The 18,034-nt window shown below is 46.4% G+C and overlaps 1 protein-coding gene across 1 annotated transcript in view; it reads left to right on the top strand.

The window, feature by feature from the left end:
• The window catches only part of LOC115316168, a 73,142-nt gene that overhangs the window by 41,392 nt on the left and 13,716 nt on the right, over positions 1-18,034 (top strand). The window contains exon 4 of the mRNA XM_040222878.1: positions 14,728-14,855. Within this exon, the coding sequence (XP_040078812.1) occupies positions 14,728-14,855 (128 nt within the window). The remainder of the gene's footprint in view (positions 1-14,727; positions 14,856-18,034) is intronic.

Below are 18,034 nucleotides of genomic sequence, written 5' to 3'. Positions count from 1 at the left end.
TCGCACGCATTGGCTCCACCCCTAAGTTAAGAAAAACCTCATTTAGGCTACCTTCAGAGGTAATATATCGTTCGGTGTCTCAGAAGCATTATTCAACAGGTTTTGTTCGTTGCCGGAGTGGTACAGTGAAAAACGGAAAAAAATGCTGTCAACTCGTTGTTTATATCGCAGCGCGCGTCCCGTGCCCTATGTAGTAGTCGTTTAAAACTACGTAGAATTTCGGGGTTGGAGCGGTCAAGCGTGATTTAAAAACGACTATAGGTTACTGTCAAATGCAAGCACTTTTTCCGTCTGCCACTCTTAGAAAGGGAAAAAAGGAAAATCTCACTGAGCCGTCTGTGCTCGCTTTTATTTCCCTATAAGCACCTCAATGCAAGTTGTGACAGAGGTAACTGCAACCCTACCCCCCCCCCCCCCCCAACTGAACATCAACAACCTCTTAGCTCATTGCTAAAGTTACTAATACTATCACGATCAGTATGAGTGCGAACACCGCTCTGCGTCACCTGCGGTACATTCAATGACCCCTCTCTATTTTGCCGTGAAGTATAAGTTAAAGCACTTTGCGGACGAGATATATTGTCTCCAGCGATCGTTGCATCACTCTGTCTTTCCGGATCATCTGCTAGCGAAGAACGGTGGTCCGAACTGCGAAACTATTTCCCAATGAACAAGAGCATTTTTCGCTAGGAATGTACGCTAGCAAAGAGCGCTTAGCGGAGGTTTCGGAACAATCTACAAAAAACTGCCTAATATTTATTTCATGTGAGTTTTGCTAGAGGGAAGGATCGCAAGATCCGCACTCGCAAGAAGTTAGTCGCGGTGCAAGCGTAGATGATATTTAGCTCCCTAGAATCTTAAAAGCTACATGACGCACCATAAATTAATCCCGAACTTTACCGCAGTGGGTTCGGCGTCGCTCCGAGTTATTATTATGCGATAACCACGAACCACCTTGCAGCTTGAACGAAAATTAGAAATGTTGGCCCCGCCAGGCACGCATGAAATGCCGTGTGTGTGTACGACAAATCGACACCGTTAGTGATGACGTCAAAACATGGCGCTCCGCTCCAAACAAACCGTGGCTATGGTTGCTGGAAGCAGAATTTTGCCGGGAGAAAGCGAAGGGCTGCAGAACTGCGATGAAAAAGACTCGTCTGCTCTTTTCGTCTGCAGACTGCAGCGACCCTCGCGGTGTCGAAGATTTGCATCGCGACACACGCGCTGCCCGCAGCGCGTTTGTTGAAAGGTAACATAGCTTCTTCACATTATCACGGATGCAAAAGAGCTCGACAAATGTAAATTGAAAATGAAGATCTAATCGGCGAACCTGTGTCCAACAAAATAAAAAAAAAGACGCGCCGAGACAGCAGAAAAGCGCGTGCCGATTTGGCGGCGTTATAGCAAGCGGGAGCGAGACTGACTCGGCAAGGTCACGGGCAGCTCCTTATCTACTCGTCGGCTTCACGAAAATTAGGCACAGAAGCTCCGAGCATCGAGTGTTCGGGGTGAAAATGCACAAGCACTTTCGCAAGCAAGAAACTAGAATGAAACAATAAAAGTTACGTCCCGAGAAAGCATAAACGCGAATCTTCTAGAATTCCGCGACCGAGCGTTGTTTTTTCGGCTCTGCGCGCGCTATATCCCCCTCCCCAGCACTTTAAAAGTGCCTCGTCCCGATGCAACTCTAAAGTAACGCAAAAGTGGCAAAAAAAAACTAATAGGAAGAGACAAAATAACACACAGCGTCACAATGCTAAAGCGCATAGAACGGTTTGAGTCGAACTACGTGGTCCACTTCTGATCGTGGCTTGCGGAGTCCTGATGATCGGGTTCCGCAGGGGAGCAACTCGTAGTTCAAGTCCCCAAGGCGGCGAATGACCTTGTAGGGTCCAAAGTAGCGTTTCAACAGTTTCTCGCTGAGACCGCGGTGGCGTATGGGCGTTCACACCCCACCCCGCCTCCGGACTGGAACTCCACGTCGTGGCGACGAAAGTCTATCGGCCAACGTCGACACGTTGTTGGTGCTTTATCTGAAGGCGGGCTTGCGGGCGTACCTCTTCTGCCCGTTGGCTGACCATCTGGCCGGCGTCGGTGCCGTCGTCCGTCAGGTCGTGGGGCAGCATGGCGTCCAGCATCGCCGTCACCTTACTGCCATGCTCCAGATGAAATGGTGAAATCCCAGTGGTTTCTTGAACCGCTCTATTGTACGCAAACATGACATTGTGCAACACCTTATTCCGCGTCTTGTGTTAGGCGTCAAGTACATCGAGATCAGGTTGGCGGTCTTGTTTAATCGCTCCGTCAGCCCATTGGTCTGCGGGTGGTATGCCGTTGTTCGACGGTGGCGGAGTGGCTCAGGCGGAGTATATGTTGTGTCAGTTGTTTTCTGAACGATGAGGCTCGGTCCGTAATCAGGACTTGTGAGCGCCATGTCAGAGGATGATGGACTCGACGAAGAACTTGGCTACTTCTACAGCGGTTCCCGACGGGAGTATTTTTGTCTCAGCGTACCGGGTAAGATAATCATTTGCCACGATTATCCAATGGTTTCGCTGCCTCAACGGCAGGAAAAATTTGAGTAAATTCATTTGAATATCCTAGTCGGACACGTGATCGGCTGAAGGAGGCCTGACGGCTTCGGTGGCGGCTTCTTCCGTCGCTGGCACTCGTGGCACGAGCGTCTGTAAAGGTAAACAGTCATCGAGAGCTTGGACCAGTAGTACTACTTTCGGATCCTTGCGAGGGTCCTGCTGTAGCCAAGGTGACCTGATGTCGGGTTGTCGTGGAAGGCTTGGGAGATCTCTTCTCGATGATAGCAGCAATTAGCAGGAGCCACGTGGAGCTGCTGTCCCCGAAGTTCTATGCGTAGAGAATACCTCTCCGGACGGCAAATCTTGGCAGGGCACGTGAGAAAACGCGAGGAATGATACCCCCTCGTTCCTCCAAGTGGTCGATCAGCACGCGCAGCTCAGGATCGTCCCGCTGGGGCGTTGTCATGCTGTTAACGCTCACTTCGCCAAAAAAAGGGATCGTCGCCGTCGTCGTCTACGGCGCGGCCGGTACCTGACTCGACGGGGGCTCTGGACAGGCAGTCGGCGTCGCTGTGCGTTCGGCTTGACTCGTAGACCACGGTCACGTCGTACTTTTAAAATCGCAGTCTCTATCGGGGCGAGGCGTCCCGATGGGTCCTTCAGGCTCGCTAACCTGTATAGCAAGTGGGGGTTGATAACCACTCGAAAAGGGCTCCCGTATAAGTACGGGCGAAATTTCGTGATCGTCCAGATATTGGCAAACCATTCCTTCTCGCTCGTCGAGTCATTTTTTTTTCCACGTTCGACAACGTCCGACTGGCGTAGGCGATCACGCAGTCTGTACCCTCCTGTCGTTGAACCAGTACTGAGCCAATTCCTCTATTGCTGGGGTACATGTGAACTTCTGTTTCGGCTGACTGGTCGAAGTGGCCAAGAATCGGTGGCGATAGGAGTTGTCGCTTTAGCTCGTCGAATACCTGTTGTTGTTCTTCTCAACTGAAGTTAAAGGCGTCTTTAGTGAGGTGCGTGAGCGACGCAGAAAGCTTGGTGAAATCCCCCACGAACCGCTGGCATTACGCACAAAGCACCAGGAATCTTCAGCCGGCATTTTTGTCGGTGGGCGGAGGAAATGCCGCTACGACGCGAGTGCTCTCAGGGTCAGGACAAACATCTTCGTTGCTCACAACGGGACATAGGAACTTCATTTCGCCGTAGGCTAACCGGTACTTCGTCGGCTTTAGAGTGAGTCCGGCGGTTTTCGAACCGGCACTTCATCGGCTTGAGGGCGAGTCCGGCGGTCCTGACTGCTTGAAGAATGGCCCCAAAGCGCCGCAAGTGCTCGTAGAAGTTGGCCCAGAATACCACGACTTTGTCAGTGTAAACAAAACAGCTCTGCCATTTGAGGGCTGCCAGTATGGTGTCTATAACACGATGAAACGTTGCCGGCGCCGTGCACAGTCCAAAGGACATCACCTAAAACTCGTACAGTACATCCGGCTTGACGAAGACAGTTTTTTCTCGGTCCCGTTCGTCAACCTCGACATGCCCTTGGCCACTCTTGAGGTCCACCGACGAAAAGTATCGGGAGTGGCGCAGCGGGTCCAGTGTGTCGTCAATGCGGGGGAGCGAATACACTTCTTTTCATTGTCACAGCGCTGGGCCTCCAGTAATCTATGCAGAATCGAAGCGTTCCGTCCTTTTGCACCAGTACGACGGAAGAGGCTCACGGGCTGCTTGAAGGCTGGATGATGTCTTCGTTGAGCATTTCTTGGACTTGTTCATGAATGGCCACTCTTTCCATTGGGGAGACCCGGTACGGCGGCCGATTCACAGGGTGCGCACCCTCGTTGGTAGCGGTGCGATGTTTGGCAACTGTTGTCGGGCACACTTCTGACGTCGTCGCAAAGCAGTGGCTGAATTCAAAGAGGAGGTCTTTGAGCTTTCGTCTTTCCGTGGTACTTAGCTTGGGGATAACGTCGAGCTTTGGCGGCGGTGTACTGTACTGCTGAGATAGCGAGGGCTTATCGTAGATCGCGGCGAATTCGGCGGCGTTCCGGAGCTCCTCGACGTGTCCTACAGCGCCACCTTTTGTGAGGTGCTGAGCTTCTTGTCGAAAGTTCGTCACGAGGACAGCCGAGCGTCTATTCTGCAGCTCTGTTAGGCTCCTTGTGACGCCTATTCCTCTTCCGAGAAGCAGTGTAACGTTGCCTTTCACAAGAACTTCCCCGAAGGCGACTGCATCGGTCACGACCGGCACAAAGAGACTTGACCGCGGCGGCAGGTTCACGTAGTCCGCAATGACTCGGACGGCTGCTGGCGTCGTTTTGGATCCCTACAGAAGTAGGACGGGCTTTCGAAGCGTCAACCTGTTCGCTCCAAAAGTGATCATGACCCTGTACTCACACAGAAAGTCCATCTCGGGGATGACGTCTGTCGCACAGTCCTGAAGGACGACGAACTGAACTGGGCAGGTCTCTTCGTGAATTTCGACGCGAGCAGTCCGGGTCTCAACAGTCGTGATAAGGTGTCTTCCGGCGATGCGTATTTGCGGACCGTCTCAGGCATCGTGACTTTCCTAAGGCAGCCAGAGATATTCCCCTCGAAACGTAGTAACCTGCTCCGGTGTCCAAAAGCGCCGACGCGTCGTGGCTGCTGATGGCAACGTTTATGTTGTTAGGCACAGTTGCAGAATCGTCGTTCTGATGCTTGCCGTAGCTAGAGTGGGATGTCTCCGCCGTCCTTGGAGGCTGTTTACGTCGTAGATCTGGAGCAACGCAACATACAGGGGTCGTCGCGCTCATGTTTCCTGGTGGGACATGGCAGACAAGATCCAACGGCGGGATCTGCATAGAGGCAATGCTGGGCGATGGCGAGACGGCGATTTGAAACCGCGGCTGGGAGACGGTCCCGGGGATTGCGACCGTAGTAGGTATTCGTCAACGTCCCGAGGTCACCAAAGTTACCACTCGTGAAGCAGGCGCCAAGCTACCAGTGGTGGAACGCGATGATAATCTTATCACGAGTGGTAACTTTGACGCGCCACCGAGTTTCCCATGAAGTTCCAGTCGTTCTAAAAAAGAGTTGATTTAATGGTTTTCGATGACGCTCAATACGTTTTGAATTAGAACCATATGTCAGTTTTCACTAATGAAAACGCTCATTTACGAATTTGAATTAATTACCCGACTTATCGCAAAAATTAGCCGCCCACATATTGTCCCCTTGGCCGTATACCTACTCTGCACAAACGGCATAAGTGTAACTTTCGCGGATTTTTTTAAAACTAATATGTAAAGCTTAAAAACACACACACACACACACACACACACATATATATATATATATGTATATATATATATAGATATATATATATGACTGAGAAGAAAACAACCTTAGTGAAAACAGCAACAACGGACGATTTATTCTTCGACGTTACGGCCGGAGTCCGGCCTTCGTCAGGAAGACGACCTCATATAACTGAGAAGAAAGAACCCTTAGTGAAAACAGCAACAACGGACGATTTATTCTTCGACGTTTCGGCGGAGTCCGGCCTTCGTCAGGAAGAGTTATATAACTGAGAAGAAAAATCCCGTAGTGAAAACAGTAACAACAGATGATTTATTCTTCGACGTTTCGGCTGGAGTCTGGCCTTCGTCAGGCCTTCGTCTTCCTGACGAAGGCCGGACTCCGGCCGAAACGTCGAAGAATAAATCGTCCGCTGTTGCTGTTTTCACTAAGGGCTTTTTCTTCTCAGTTATATACCCACGCCTTCGGCCTCCCGGCACCATGCCCGTTGTATATATATATATATATATATATATATATATATATACATATATATAATTCGAACAGACATATTTTAAAAAATCCGTAAAAGATGCACTGATACGGTTTGTGCAGGTGAGTTATACGGCCAGGGGGACATAGTATAGGGGGCTAATCGTAACGATCAGTTGGCTAATTAATTAATATTCGTCAATAACTTTTTAATGAAAATAGACATATGGTTCCAATTAGTAACTTGCACAGCGTAACCAAAAACCACTAAATCAGACATTTGCAAAAAGACTTTGAGCGCGTGAGAAGCGTAGCAATGCACTAAAGTTACGACTCGTGGAGTAGGTACAAGGCTGGGGCTAGATAAGAGACGGAAAAATCGCGCGGGCGCCTTACCGCAACCGCTAGCTTTGTACCTGCTCCACGAGTGGTAACTTTAGTGCACTAGTACGCTTCTCACGCGCTCATAGTCTTTCTGAAAATGACTGATTTAGTGCTTTTCGATGACGTTGAACAAGTTTCTAATTGGAACCATATGTCTATTTTCATTAATTAAAAAGTTAATTATCGAATTTTAGTTAATTAGCCAACTGATCGTTACGATTAGCCCCCTATAATATGTCCCCCTGACCGTATAACTGACCTCCACAAGCAGCATAACTAACTTTCACGGCTTTTTTTAAATAAATCTGTTCGAATTAAAAATGAACACCCAGTGTATATATATATATATATATATATATATATATATATATTGTTAAAGGCAGACGAAGATAAACACGAGGAGTAAAATGATGTTTTTGTGAACGTTAAGTGGCATTTCGTCAGCCGGAACGGAAGTTGACTCCAGTGAGCCTGTAACATTTTGGTGTCAGCGGTGGGATCACTTCTAAATTTTGACGGTGAATCCACTGCACGTTCGTCGCACTCCCGCAACACTTCGCAGCGAGCAGCTCAAAATGGCTTCTTCATGAGCGTTCGAACGCCGCTGGAACGCCTTTGAACTGGCTTGAATGTTTTTAGAGCGCAGCTCTTAGGCGCCCGTTTCCGGCATGAGCGGCGTCGGCGTCGCCGTCGGCGTCGGCGTAACCGCGAGGTGCATTATGGGTAAATTTTCCCGCTAATTTTAGCGTAAAATTTTCCTCTAAATCGGAGGCGAGCAGGAGAAGAGGAGGGGCATAGCCTCCTCTCCGTTCCTTCCCCTCCTCCTCCTCAAGAGCTGCGCTCTCTTTCGGTGTTACAGGGACTTGTAAACGGCTTTCATTTTTTTGAGTGACATAAATAGGCCACAAAGTGCCGCTGTTGGGTTTTCTGTAAATGACCTCAACACCTGTCCACCGGCTCTGGATGGAGGTGAGATCGTTTCAACAGTTAGCCCCTTGACGAATGTGAACCGAGGTACCCATGCAAGGACAAATTTGTCACTGCAGTTAAAACCTTTCGACGGCAGCGTACCAGTTAATCTTTATCTGTACCAATTTTTCCACAAGCCAACGGCTGGATGCAAGACGACAAAGTTCACGCGCTCATCTCCCAGTTGCAAGGACCAGCTCTAGACGTGCTATACCAATTCGATGGTATCCGCCTATCATTCTGGCTCTAAGTGAAGCACTGGAGCGATGTTTTCGAGATAGACATCTCCAGCAAGTGCACAGCTCGGAATTAAGTTTACGCCGTCAGCGCTCTCACGAAACCTTTCAGGAGCTGGCTGCCGACATCCAGCGCTTGATTGTCAAGGCACATCCTGGAGCACCAACAGACGCAAACGATAAGATTGGCACCTCCGATTTTGTAGACGCAATAGCTGATCCAGAATTTGAAGTATTTGTACGTCTTTCATGACCTACAAACGTCAAAGATGCCCTGGATTAAGCGCTAAAAGTGGCAACCGCTCAAAGGGTCACAGAGTTCATGCAGAGGGCTAGGCATCTACAAGAGCCATTATCACCACTTTCCGCCTTATCTTCGGCGCCACAAAGGCCTAGTCGTTGTGCCGGTAGAAAGAAATACAATCTTCCACAACAACCAGCCCGGTCTGAGGCCAGTGATCAAGCTTCCAAGGTTAACGGTGGAGCGAGCACGCTGCTTTCTTCAGTTACCCCCAGAAAACTTTCCCTGACATCAGTGGCAAGCATTCAATCGTCGGTTCCAAAATTTACTGTTTGGATTGAATTTATTAGATACCAAGAAGCTCTTCTTCACACTGGAGCAGCAGTGAACGTTCTGGCATCACCCCTGGTTCCAGGAAACGCACGTCTTCGTCCGACGTCACTCTTTTAAGGGGGAGGAAGAGAGTGTTAGATGCAGACGAAAAGGAAGACGAGGAGTAGAATGGTGCCCTTGTGAACGCTATGTGGCATTCCGTCAGCCGGAACTATAGTTGAATCCAATGAGCCTGTAACAATATATATATATATATATATGGAATTTTTTTATTCGCAACATGTTTACTACGAAAAATCCGTAAAAGATGCACTAATGCGGTTTGTGCAGGTGAGTTATACGGTCAGGGGGACATTATGTAGGTGGGTGATCTTTGCGATAAGTCGGGTAATTAAATAAAATTTGTTAATTAACATTTAATAATAAAAACAAACATATAATTCTATTTTGAAACTTAGAGAGGGTTATCGAAAACCACTAAATCAACTCTCTTTAGAACGACATGAAGCTCGTGGGCAACTCAGCGGCGCGCCAAAGTTACTACTCGTGAAGCAGGCACAAAGCTAGCAGTTGTGGAACGCGATAATATAATCATCCGCGTTCCGCGGCTACTGGCTTTGCACTTGCTTCACAAGTGGTAACATTGGCGCGCCCCTGAGTTTCCCACGAGCTTCGAGTCGTTCTTAAAAGAACCACGGGAAAGAGTTGAGCACGTTGGTTACACATATTTAGGTGACACCAGCTGAACAAACCAAGCATACAAATGTAAGGAGGACGAGAGAGACGCATTCAACCGCTGGACTACCAACTGCATTTAATGAAACACTTCATCTTCATCGACCAGCCAGGATCAATCATACCTAGCTTGCTTCACTTTCTTTTTTTCCTCATTTTTAAACTAAGGCATCCTCCTCGTCTGCCTACTTGTGGGCGGTACTTCCACATCGCAAGAACGTCCTCTCTTCTCTGGTTAAGGTCACAGATGGTGAACTAACACACATGCCCCCTTTCTCTTGTATGTTTAGAGCTTCTAAAAACTCACGTGCAAACCGGTTTGGATGGTGCCCCATGATGGTAACTTTGTCTAGGTTCCCCTTGAACTTGCAGTCACGGCAATGTAGGGCTAAGTGACCTTCTGCCGTCAAGTTCTTCAAACTATTGGCATGCTCCCGAGTCCTATCATTTATACACCGCCTGGTCTGGTCGATGTAACAGCGGCCGCATGTCGGGGGTATCCAGAATATAACCTCTTTGTCGCACTGGGCGTAAATGGTCCTGTGATTGGCGCCACTCCCCTTGCTGTTGCTGGTTTGCCCCTGATTGACCTTGCGGCGCAATGAATAGGCCTTATTGGGCGCCGAACACAGCACTTGTACCTCGTGCCGATTTGCCATCTTTTTTAACCAATGTGAAATCCCATGAATATATGGGACAACCACAAACGGTCGTCTTTTCTTCTTTTGCCGTGTGGAAGAGTCGTTGCGTCCGCAAGTCGTCTTGATGGTGCTGCTAATTTTTTCGCACACGGAGGCAATTACATGTCGTGGGTAGCCCGCGTCTTCGAGTCTGAATATTTGCAACTGAAAGCTTCGGGAGATCTGATGCTCACAAGATTTCTTCAAGCTAGAAAACAGGGCTTTGACAGCTACTGCCTGCTTAACAGTATTTGAATGCTGCAACGAGAAGGGGAGAAACCCTTTGCCTGAACGGGCTTGGTATCTCTAGCAAACATGATCTGCTCTGCACTCCAAAACCAAATCAAGAAACTTGATGGTCTTCGTGACTGCAAGCTCATGCGTGAAAGTGAGCCCCATGCATGACTGCTGAAAACTCCTCAGGATGTTGTTGAGGCACCCGTCGATATGATCGTCAACTTCTGTAGTGCATAAAATGAGGAAATCATCTACATACCTAAATATCGCCGCGATTCTTGAATCTTTAATGCTTTCTTGGATGGCACCCCCGCACGCTCCGAGAAAAACTTCACACAGATGTGGGGCCACTTGGGATCCTATGCACACGCCGCTTCTCTGCACGTAGTGGCGATCTTGGTAGGCCACCACCGTGGCTGGTAGGTAATAGCTCAAAAGTTCTAAGAAGGTATCCACTTGCATCTTTTCTGCTTTCTTTTCTTAAAGAAAAGGGGAACATAATCGTTTCTGGGTTTTCCATGGACGTTCAAGACATGTACTAATTCATCCCGCAAGCACGTCTACTACAAGTTTTTCGGTCAAACATAGAAGACCAAGGCCTTACGTCATTCCAGAATGCGGCAGGGATGCAAGTGGATACCTTCTTAGAACTTTTGGGCTATTACCTATCAGCCATGGTGGTGGCCTTTCAAGATCGCCACTACGTGCAGAGAAGCGGCGTGTGCACAGGATCCCAAGTTGCCCCAGGTCTGTGTGAAGTTTTTCTCGGAGCGTGCGGGCGTGTCATCCAAGAAAGCATTAAAGATCCAAGAATTGCAGTGATATTAGGTATGTAGATGATTTATTCATTTTATGGACTACAGAAATCAACAATCATATCGACGGGTGCCTCAACAACATCCTGAGGAGATTTCAGCAGTCATGCATGAGGCTCACTTTCACGCATGAGCTTCCAGTCAGAAAGACCATCAAGTTTCTTGATTTGGTTTTGGAGTTCAGAGCAGATCATGTTTGCTGGAGATACCAAGCCCGTACAGGCAAAGGATTTTTCCTCTTCTCGTTGCAGCACTCAAAAACTGTTAAGCAGGCAGTAGCTGTCACAGCCCTGTTTTCTAGCCTGAAGAAATCTTGTGAGTATCAGATATCATGAAGCTTTGAGTTGCAAATATACAGACTCGAAGACGCGGGCTACCCACGACATGTAATTGCCTCCGTGTGCGAAAGAATTTGCAGCACCATCAAGACGACTTGCGGACGCAACGACCCTTCCACACAGCAAAAAAAGAAAAGAAGACCGTTCGTGGTTGTTCCATATATTCATGGGACTACACATAGGTTAAAAAAGATGACAAACCGGCACGAGGTACAAGTGCTGTGTTCGGCGCCCAATAAGGCCTATTCGTTGTGCCGCGAGGTCAATCAGGGGCAAACCAGCAACAGCAAGGGGTGTGGCATCAATCACAGGACCGTTTATGCCCAGTGCGACAAGGAGGTTATATACCACATACCCCTGACATGCGGCCGCTGTTACATCGGGCAGACCGGGCGGTGTATAAGTGATCGGACTCGGGAACATGCCAATAGTTTGAAGAACTTGACGGCAGAAAGTCACTTAGCCCTACATTGCCGTGATTGCAAGTGCAAGGCGAACCTAGACAAAGTTACCATCACCTACAAAGGCACCATCGAAACCGGTTTGCATTTGAGGTTTTACAAGCTCTAAACATATAAGAGAAAGGGGACATGTGTGTTAGTTCACCATCTGTGACCTCAACCAGAGAAGAGAGGACGATCTTGCGAGGTGGAAGTACCGCCCACAAGTAGAAAGACGAGGAGGATGCCTTAGATTAAAAATTAGGAAAAAAAAAAAGAAAGAAGTGAAGCAAGCTAGGTATGATGGATCCTAGCCTGTCAATGAAGATGAAGTGTTTCATTAAATGCATTTGTTAGTCCAGCGGTTGAATGTGTCTCTCTCGTCCTCCTTACATTTGTCTGCTTGGTTTGTTCAGCTGGTGTCTCCTAAATACGTTCTTCAAAGAGTCGATTTAGCTGTTTTTGACGACGCCCAGTTGGTTTCTAATTGCAACCATATGTCTATTTGCAATAATTAAAAAGTTAATTCGTGAATTTTTATTAATTAACCGACTTTTCGCAAAGATTCGCCACTCACATACTGTTCCCCTGGCCGTATAACTCACCTGCACGAACCGCATTAGTGCATCTTTACGGATTTTTTGTAATAAATTTGTTTCGTATAAAAAATATTACCCGGTATATATTTCCGCGTGCATGACCAAGAAGGAACGCTTTCCCATTTGCCCCGCACCTCCACCAGAAATGTCGCCGATGAAAAAGTCTCGACGGGCGTAAACCGAAAACAAAGGTTTAATCGGCGAGCTTCCGTCAGAAAGAGCGGAATGATTACGTCGAAACAGCAGCAGCGTACGTGGCTGCGTTGACGTGACAGCTGGCAGGGGCGAGAGTGAATCTGCCTCTTCGTCGTGGGAATTTGAGTGATCTGGCAAAGGCCACGCTCGACTCCTTATCCGCTACACTCAGCATCTCGAAAATTCAACCTAGAATGTTCGAGACAGGCTAGGCAAGGACATTCTGGCCTCTTTATTTTTTACAATCGGTGTAAGAGTGAACGCAATTCTTCTAGCAGTAAGGAGAAGCAATTCCTTCCCGGTCATGCACACGACAATATAAATTACCCGATAATATAATTGAGCTCCTTGGCTATTTCGGCTCTTACCTTAAACTGAAGAACGAACAGGATGTTTTCTCAGTTTGATGATTACAAGCAGTACGGTACAGAGCACGCACCCATGTTTTGAGCCTTAAAAAAGTTGGTGGTTTCAAACAACTTATGTTGGAATAAAAATTATCATTCCATCATTATAACGCACGTTAACTGCAAAATAAAAAAAAAATTGGGCCGGCGCTGTTTTGATTTCATGTTCTAAACAGATGTTTTTTCTCGTCTTCTTGCGAGCAGATCTCCTTGCGTGAGATGATTTATGTTGTACAGTATCATATTGCAACCAAATACACTTCGTTTTTATAAACCTGGTGAGTTTCCTTAGGCCTAGCTGCCATGTTCCAAATAATTATAAAATCGAAATCGCACCATTGTGCAAACCATTCAAACTGTTGCAGTCGGCATACTTCAGTCATTCAGTGAGCATTCGTCAGGTTTGTCGTCTGCAGCAGGCATGTCGAGACCTCTCGATAACAACAAGGTGTCACAAATAGTTCAGAAAAAGTCCATTCTCAGCAATTGTATGTTGTAAGTTTGAAATGTAGACTCCCTTATATCTATTATTTTAAGACGCTCAAATCCCACGTTCATTTTTTTAACGATCGTTCTTTCGGATCGAAATCAACTTCAACGCATTCTACCATAACAAGGGCCCTGGCAGCGGTTTGTTTGAATCGGCGACGTCACATTTACGGGGTCCATCGCTGAGGCCATCGTCAGTGCTGCGGACGACCCGGAAGTGAAGGGCGTCGCAAAGATTGCAGAGGTCTATCTGTCTCGAAATTCCTTGCATCTAAGCTTTCCGCAGTATTCGACAGGGGGCATTGATAGTACCGCAGTCCGCGCGGTGCCGTCTTCACAGTCATGTTAATCGTAATAGTACACCCGCTTAGAAATTAATGCCCACACGAGTCAGTTGCACGCTCCATGTCTTGTAGCGAGCAGGTTAGGTTAACAAACTGCATGCACACTACTGGTCGCAAAATATAGACATCAGCACTACAATGCCCTGCCTGAAGCGAATAGAGATTTATAGATTCATCAAGGAGCTGGCCAAATCTAATTTTGTCTATTAAAGTCTTTGTTAGCCTACAGCACTATAGAATGATCGTGTGTCCCGTCGGACCTGTGAGAAAAGAAAAGAGAACGAATTATGTCTGTGGTAGATTTCAGAGGAAAGAAACCTTAGGAGCGGAAGGCAAGATGAGACTATCGGGGAGGGGGAGATGTCCCATAAGTATTTTGAAAAGGAGAAGACCAAACGGAATAGAGAATGACGGGCAATGACTTTCAGATTTGACTTCTGCCATTGAAATTTATCAGGTGCGATAAAAAAGGTAAAGAAATGAGATTATATATTCTTTCATAATTAGTAGATTTATTTTAACCTACCATTAATTGGGGATTCACTCCACAGAATAAAAGTTATATCAAGTGGCTTCCGACGGCGGCAGTATTACCCAGATTATTTCACATCTCCTAATAGAAAGCCAATTCTTACTATAGGTGTGGTGTATAGGCAGAATGCTCAGGGTATTATTATGTCTCCGTTTTTAGAGCTCAGCTCATAGGCGCCCGTTTCCAGATTGAGCGGTGTCCGCGTCGCCGTCTCCGTAGGCGTAAGCGTACGGTGCACTATAGGAAACGTCCCCGAATGGAACGCGCGGGACTCGTGACGTCACGAGGGTCACGCGACCTCACGAAGGTCACATGACGAAGGGGAGGAAGGAGGGGCACACCCTTCCCTCTGTACCTACTCCTCCTTCTCCTGAAGAGCTGCGCTCTAATTCGGCGTTACACGAGGTTTTAAACGTCTTTCATTTTTTGCTGTTTGGTCTAGAGATTGAGAGAACTCCAGGAAGTGAATAGAGCCGGGGACGTCATGAAATTTGGATACATCATCCTTGGCGTTGGCCTCTTTGCCCCCAGGAATGGCCAAGTCTACGATTACCTGGAAGAACTTCTTCGGTACGTTGTTAGACTGCAGGTAAAGACGACACATAGACTGAAACGCCTCAAAGGGTGCTGATATATTTATTTTCCAAAACGAATTTAAATAGGCACCATGACAAAGAGAAAATAAACCAGAGGGGAATCCAGATGCAGCTGTTGGTTTGGCGCGTAACCCCCCCCCCCCCCCCCTCCTCAACCAGAGAGGGAAACACCGAACACCCTCTTTCCACAGCTTAAAAAACAATTTTGGTCACACATCAATAACACAAAAAACGTCGCGACACCCACCTCCTCTCTTACCCCCAAACCTTCGCCTAACTGCTCTTTCCTTCCAAACTCTACACTGGTACACCTAAGTTCGACGTCACAATGCAGACCATAGAACACGTAACCTAACTTCTCAGACCACAACTAACAAACGTATTCTTATGGTCACAGCCTTTCAAAGCCCAAGAAACCGTGGTAGTTCAAGGTCCAAGCTAAACGAACGCTTGCTAACAATGTTCACGTGGTTTAGTATTGTTACGGACTTTGTATTATCAAGGCCTGTGATCATCTTTTTCGCGTAACTCTACATATGCAGACCCCCAAAATGTCACAACATTGTTAATTTCAGTTACACGTTTGGATACACCCGAGTGAAGGTCTTTCTTTTTATACATATTTTGTGTGATGTTAAGTGCTCATTTATGCAACGTTTAGTTTGTTCAATATAACATACGCCCCAATCGAAGGATATCTTCTATACGATCTGTGATATACAATCAACATTTTTTTCGTTGTGTATCTTCACACAACCTGTACTTGTTGATTTGAGGTAATTCATGCGTCTCTGCCTATAAGCCGTGAAAAGGCAGTGCCAATATTAAACCTGTAGGATAGCTCTTCGTAACTGAGTGTTTGAATGTACGCCAAAATATCCCCAGGTGGTCGAAATGAAACCGCGGTCCTCCACTGGGGCGTCCCAGATGCCTGTCGTTTGTTCGGCATGTAAAACCTCCAAATTTGACCGTTGTGAAAAAGTTTATGTAATTAGGTAACAATTATCCGATTAGAAGGTTTATTAATTTTCTGAGTTGCCTTTTTCGGAGGTAACAGACAAAACAACTGTCTTCAAATATACTCCTAAACAAATCCTGGATGGTTTAAGACGATGGTGAGGTGAACCTATTAAATGAACACAGGACGTTTGTTCTGATGAAATAATTAGGTTTCTAATAAACCCTATTTTCACAAGCTTTGAGTGGCTGCTACCGAAGAGAAGAACTGGTTTTTGGCTGGTTTGCCGTACTCCCAACAAAGTGCTGGTTCTGTTTTGAGCTCAAAACCCAGGTAATATATGTAACCGTCCTTCGGCAATTCCAGCAGATCTTTAATTTAAAAATAAACTGACTTCTCTAGAGATTTCGTTAGAGATACGTCTGTAGAACACACTAATACATCGCCCTACGTACCTTTTCAACAATACTTCAGAAACCCAAGATACATTTAAAAGAGAACAGGGGTTACCGCTGATCCAATACAGATGCCTTGTTCTCGGATAAAATTATGATTGTCATGCTCTACCACGGTTGAGTTTAGAAATGCCACTGAGGTTCTAAGAAACATTGGATCCGATATGCTCGACTGAGAGTGTAACCTGATCAAACGTTCTTCCAAAAACCTGCTAGCACTTGTTAGTGTGACATTGATTCCAAACGAGTGGTATAAACATTTAATGTCAAACAAAAACACCGTGCAGCACTTTTTATGAAATGGTTGCAAGTCATTTACTAGATCATTAGAGCACCGCGACGGCAACGGCGTTGATGTATCGACACTAGTTAGAGCGTTCTGCAGAAAGGAATCCTCCGTTTTCTGCAAGTTCCCTTTTAATGGGGGGGGGGGGGGGGGGGGTAGATCTACTTTGTGGTATTTCACAAAACGCTCAATGCAAAACAACTTAAGACCCCGTTGATCCTTTTGGCGGCCCCTACAAAATCGGCGTCCTTCAAAGATTTAAAAATTTTCACATTTGGATTGCTTCACTCGGCCGTAAAAATCCCTAAAGTAAACCCAAAAAACCCGTATATGATTTCTCCCTATTCTCCAGTTTCAGCAACACAGCAAACATGTCTGCCTTATCGGTTTATAAAAAACCAGCTATTTCTCTTCTAGCTCCCATTTGAGCGTTGTGATCTTAGCGAAATTTCAATGGTCGCTTTTGTACGAGGCATCTACAAAATCCGACATCTTTTTCAACGATGACGACAGTAGTGCGCTTTTTTCTGCCGGGTCAGACAGGTGATTTGACATAATGATTTGAAAAAACAATATCCATTCTGGAGTGTTTCATGTTTACACAAAACTTAGATTCGTTTGTTAAAATGCGCTCTGTTGGTTTAGGCAACTGGACGGTACTGGGGTTAACAATACTTCTTAGTGGAAATAGTGCAGACGACAGAACCGGAACATAACTTGTTTTTGCGTTAATATACCCAAAGTTTTAAATCTATAAAACTGCATCGTAATCCCTTATTTTTAATGAAAACCAGTGTGTCAACATTCGTGAAGAGTGGAACCTCACACCTATAAAAGCAGTCTAAATTTAGTTCCAGAAAAAGTTCACCGTTTGACACTCACTCTAAATCAAGAAAAGTGTCAAGGTAACTTTTTTTGCAGTGTAACTGGCATGTCCAAAAATCCACCCCTTCTGATTAGAGTGAGCGCTACACTTCAAAAAAGAGTAACGAAAGTCACCCGTTCGGAGTCAGGGTTACTTTTTTTATAGAGCAGGAATTACTCTTCGAGACACTATTAAATTAACACTATTAAAGGAATAGCCTATAGTTGTACAGGTTGTGTTGTACGCACGCTGAATGTGAGTAAAGGAAATACTGGGTTAGTGTAATTTGGCGACCCTTGCGAAGTGTTAAAGTGACTCTCATATAACGTGTTAATTTCACTCCCGAGGAGAGTTACCATCAACTCTTACGTGAGGGTTGCGTAGTTAATAAGTAATCCATATAAGTCGGCTTATATGTATTATCTATTGAGTGTCGTAGCAACTCTGCTGAAGGTTAACCGACAACTCTTACGTGGTGTTAAAATCACTTTCTTATAAAGAGTTAAATTCACTCTTTTGCAGAATAACTGCCATTCTGTTACTTTCTGACGTATTTTAACACACTGTGAGTTTATCAGTCCTTGCACAC

The sequence above is a fragment of the Ixodes scapularis genome, unplaced genomic scaffold (assembly GCF_016920785.2).
Source record: "Ixodes scapularis isolate PalLabHiFi unplaced genomic scaffold, ASM1692078v2 PGA_scaffold1__304_contigs__length_218370807, whole genome shotgun sequence".
Classification (NCBI taxonomy): Eukaryota; Metazoa; Arthropoda; class Arachnida; order Ixodida; family Ixodidae; genus Ixodes; species Ixodes scapularis.
This window is presented reverse-complemented; position numbering and strand designations above follow the sequence as displayed.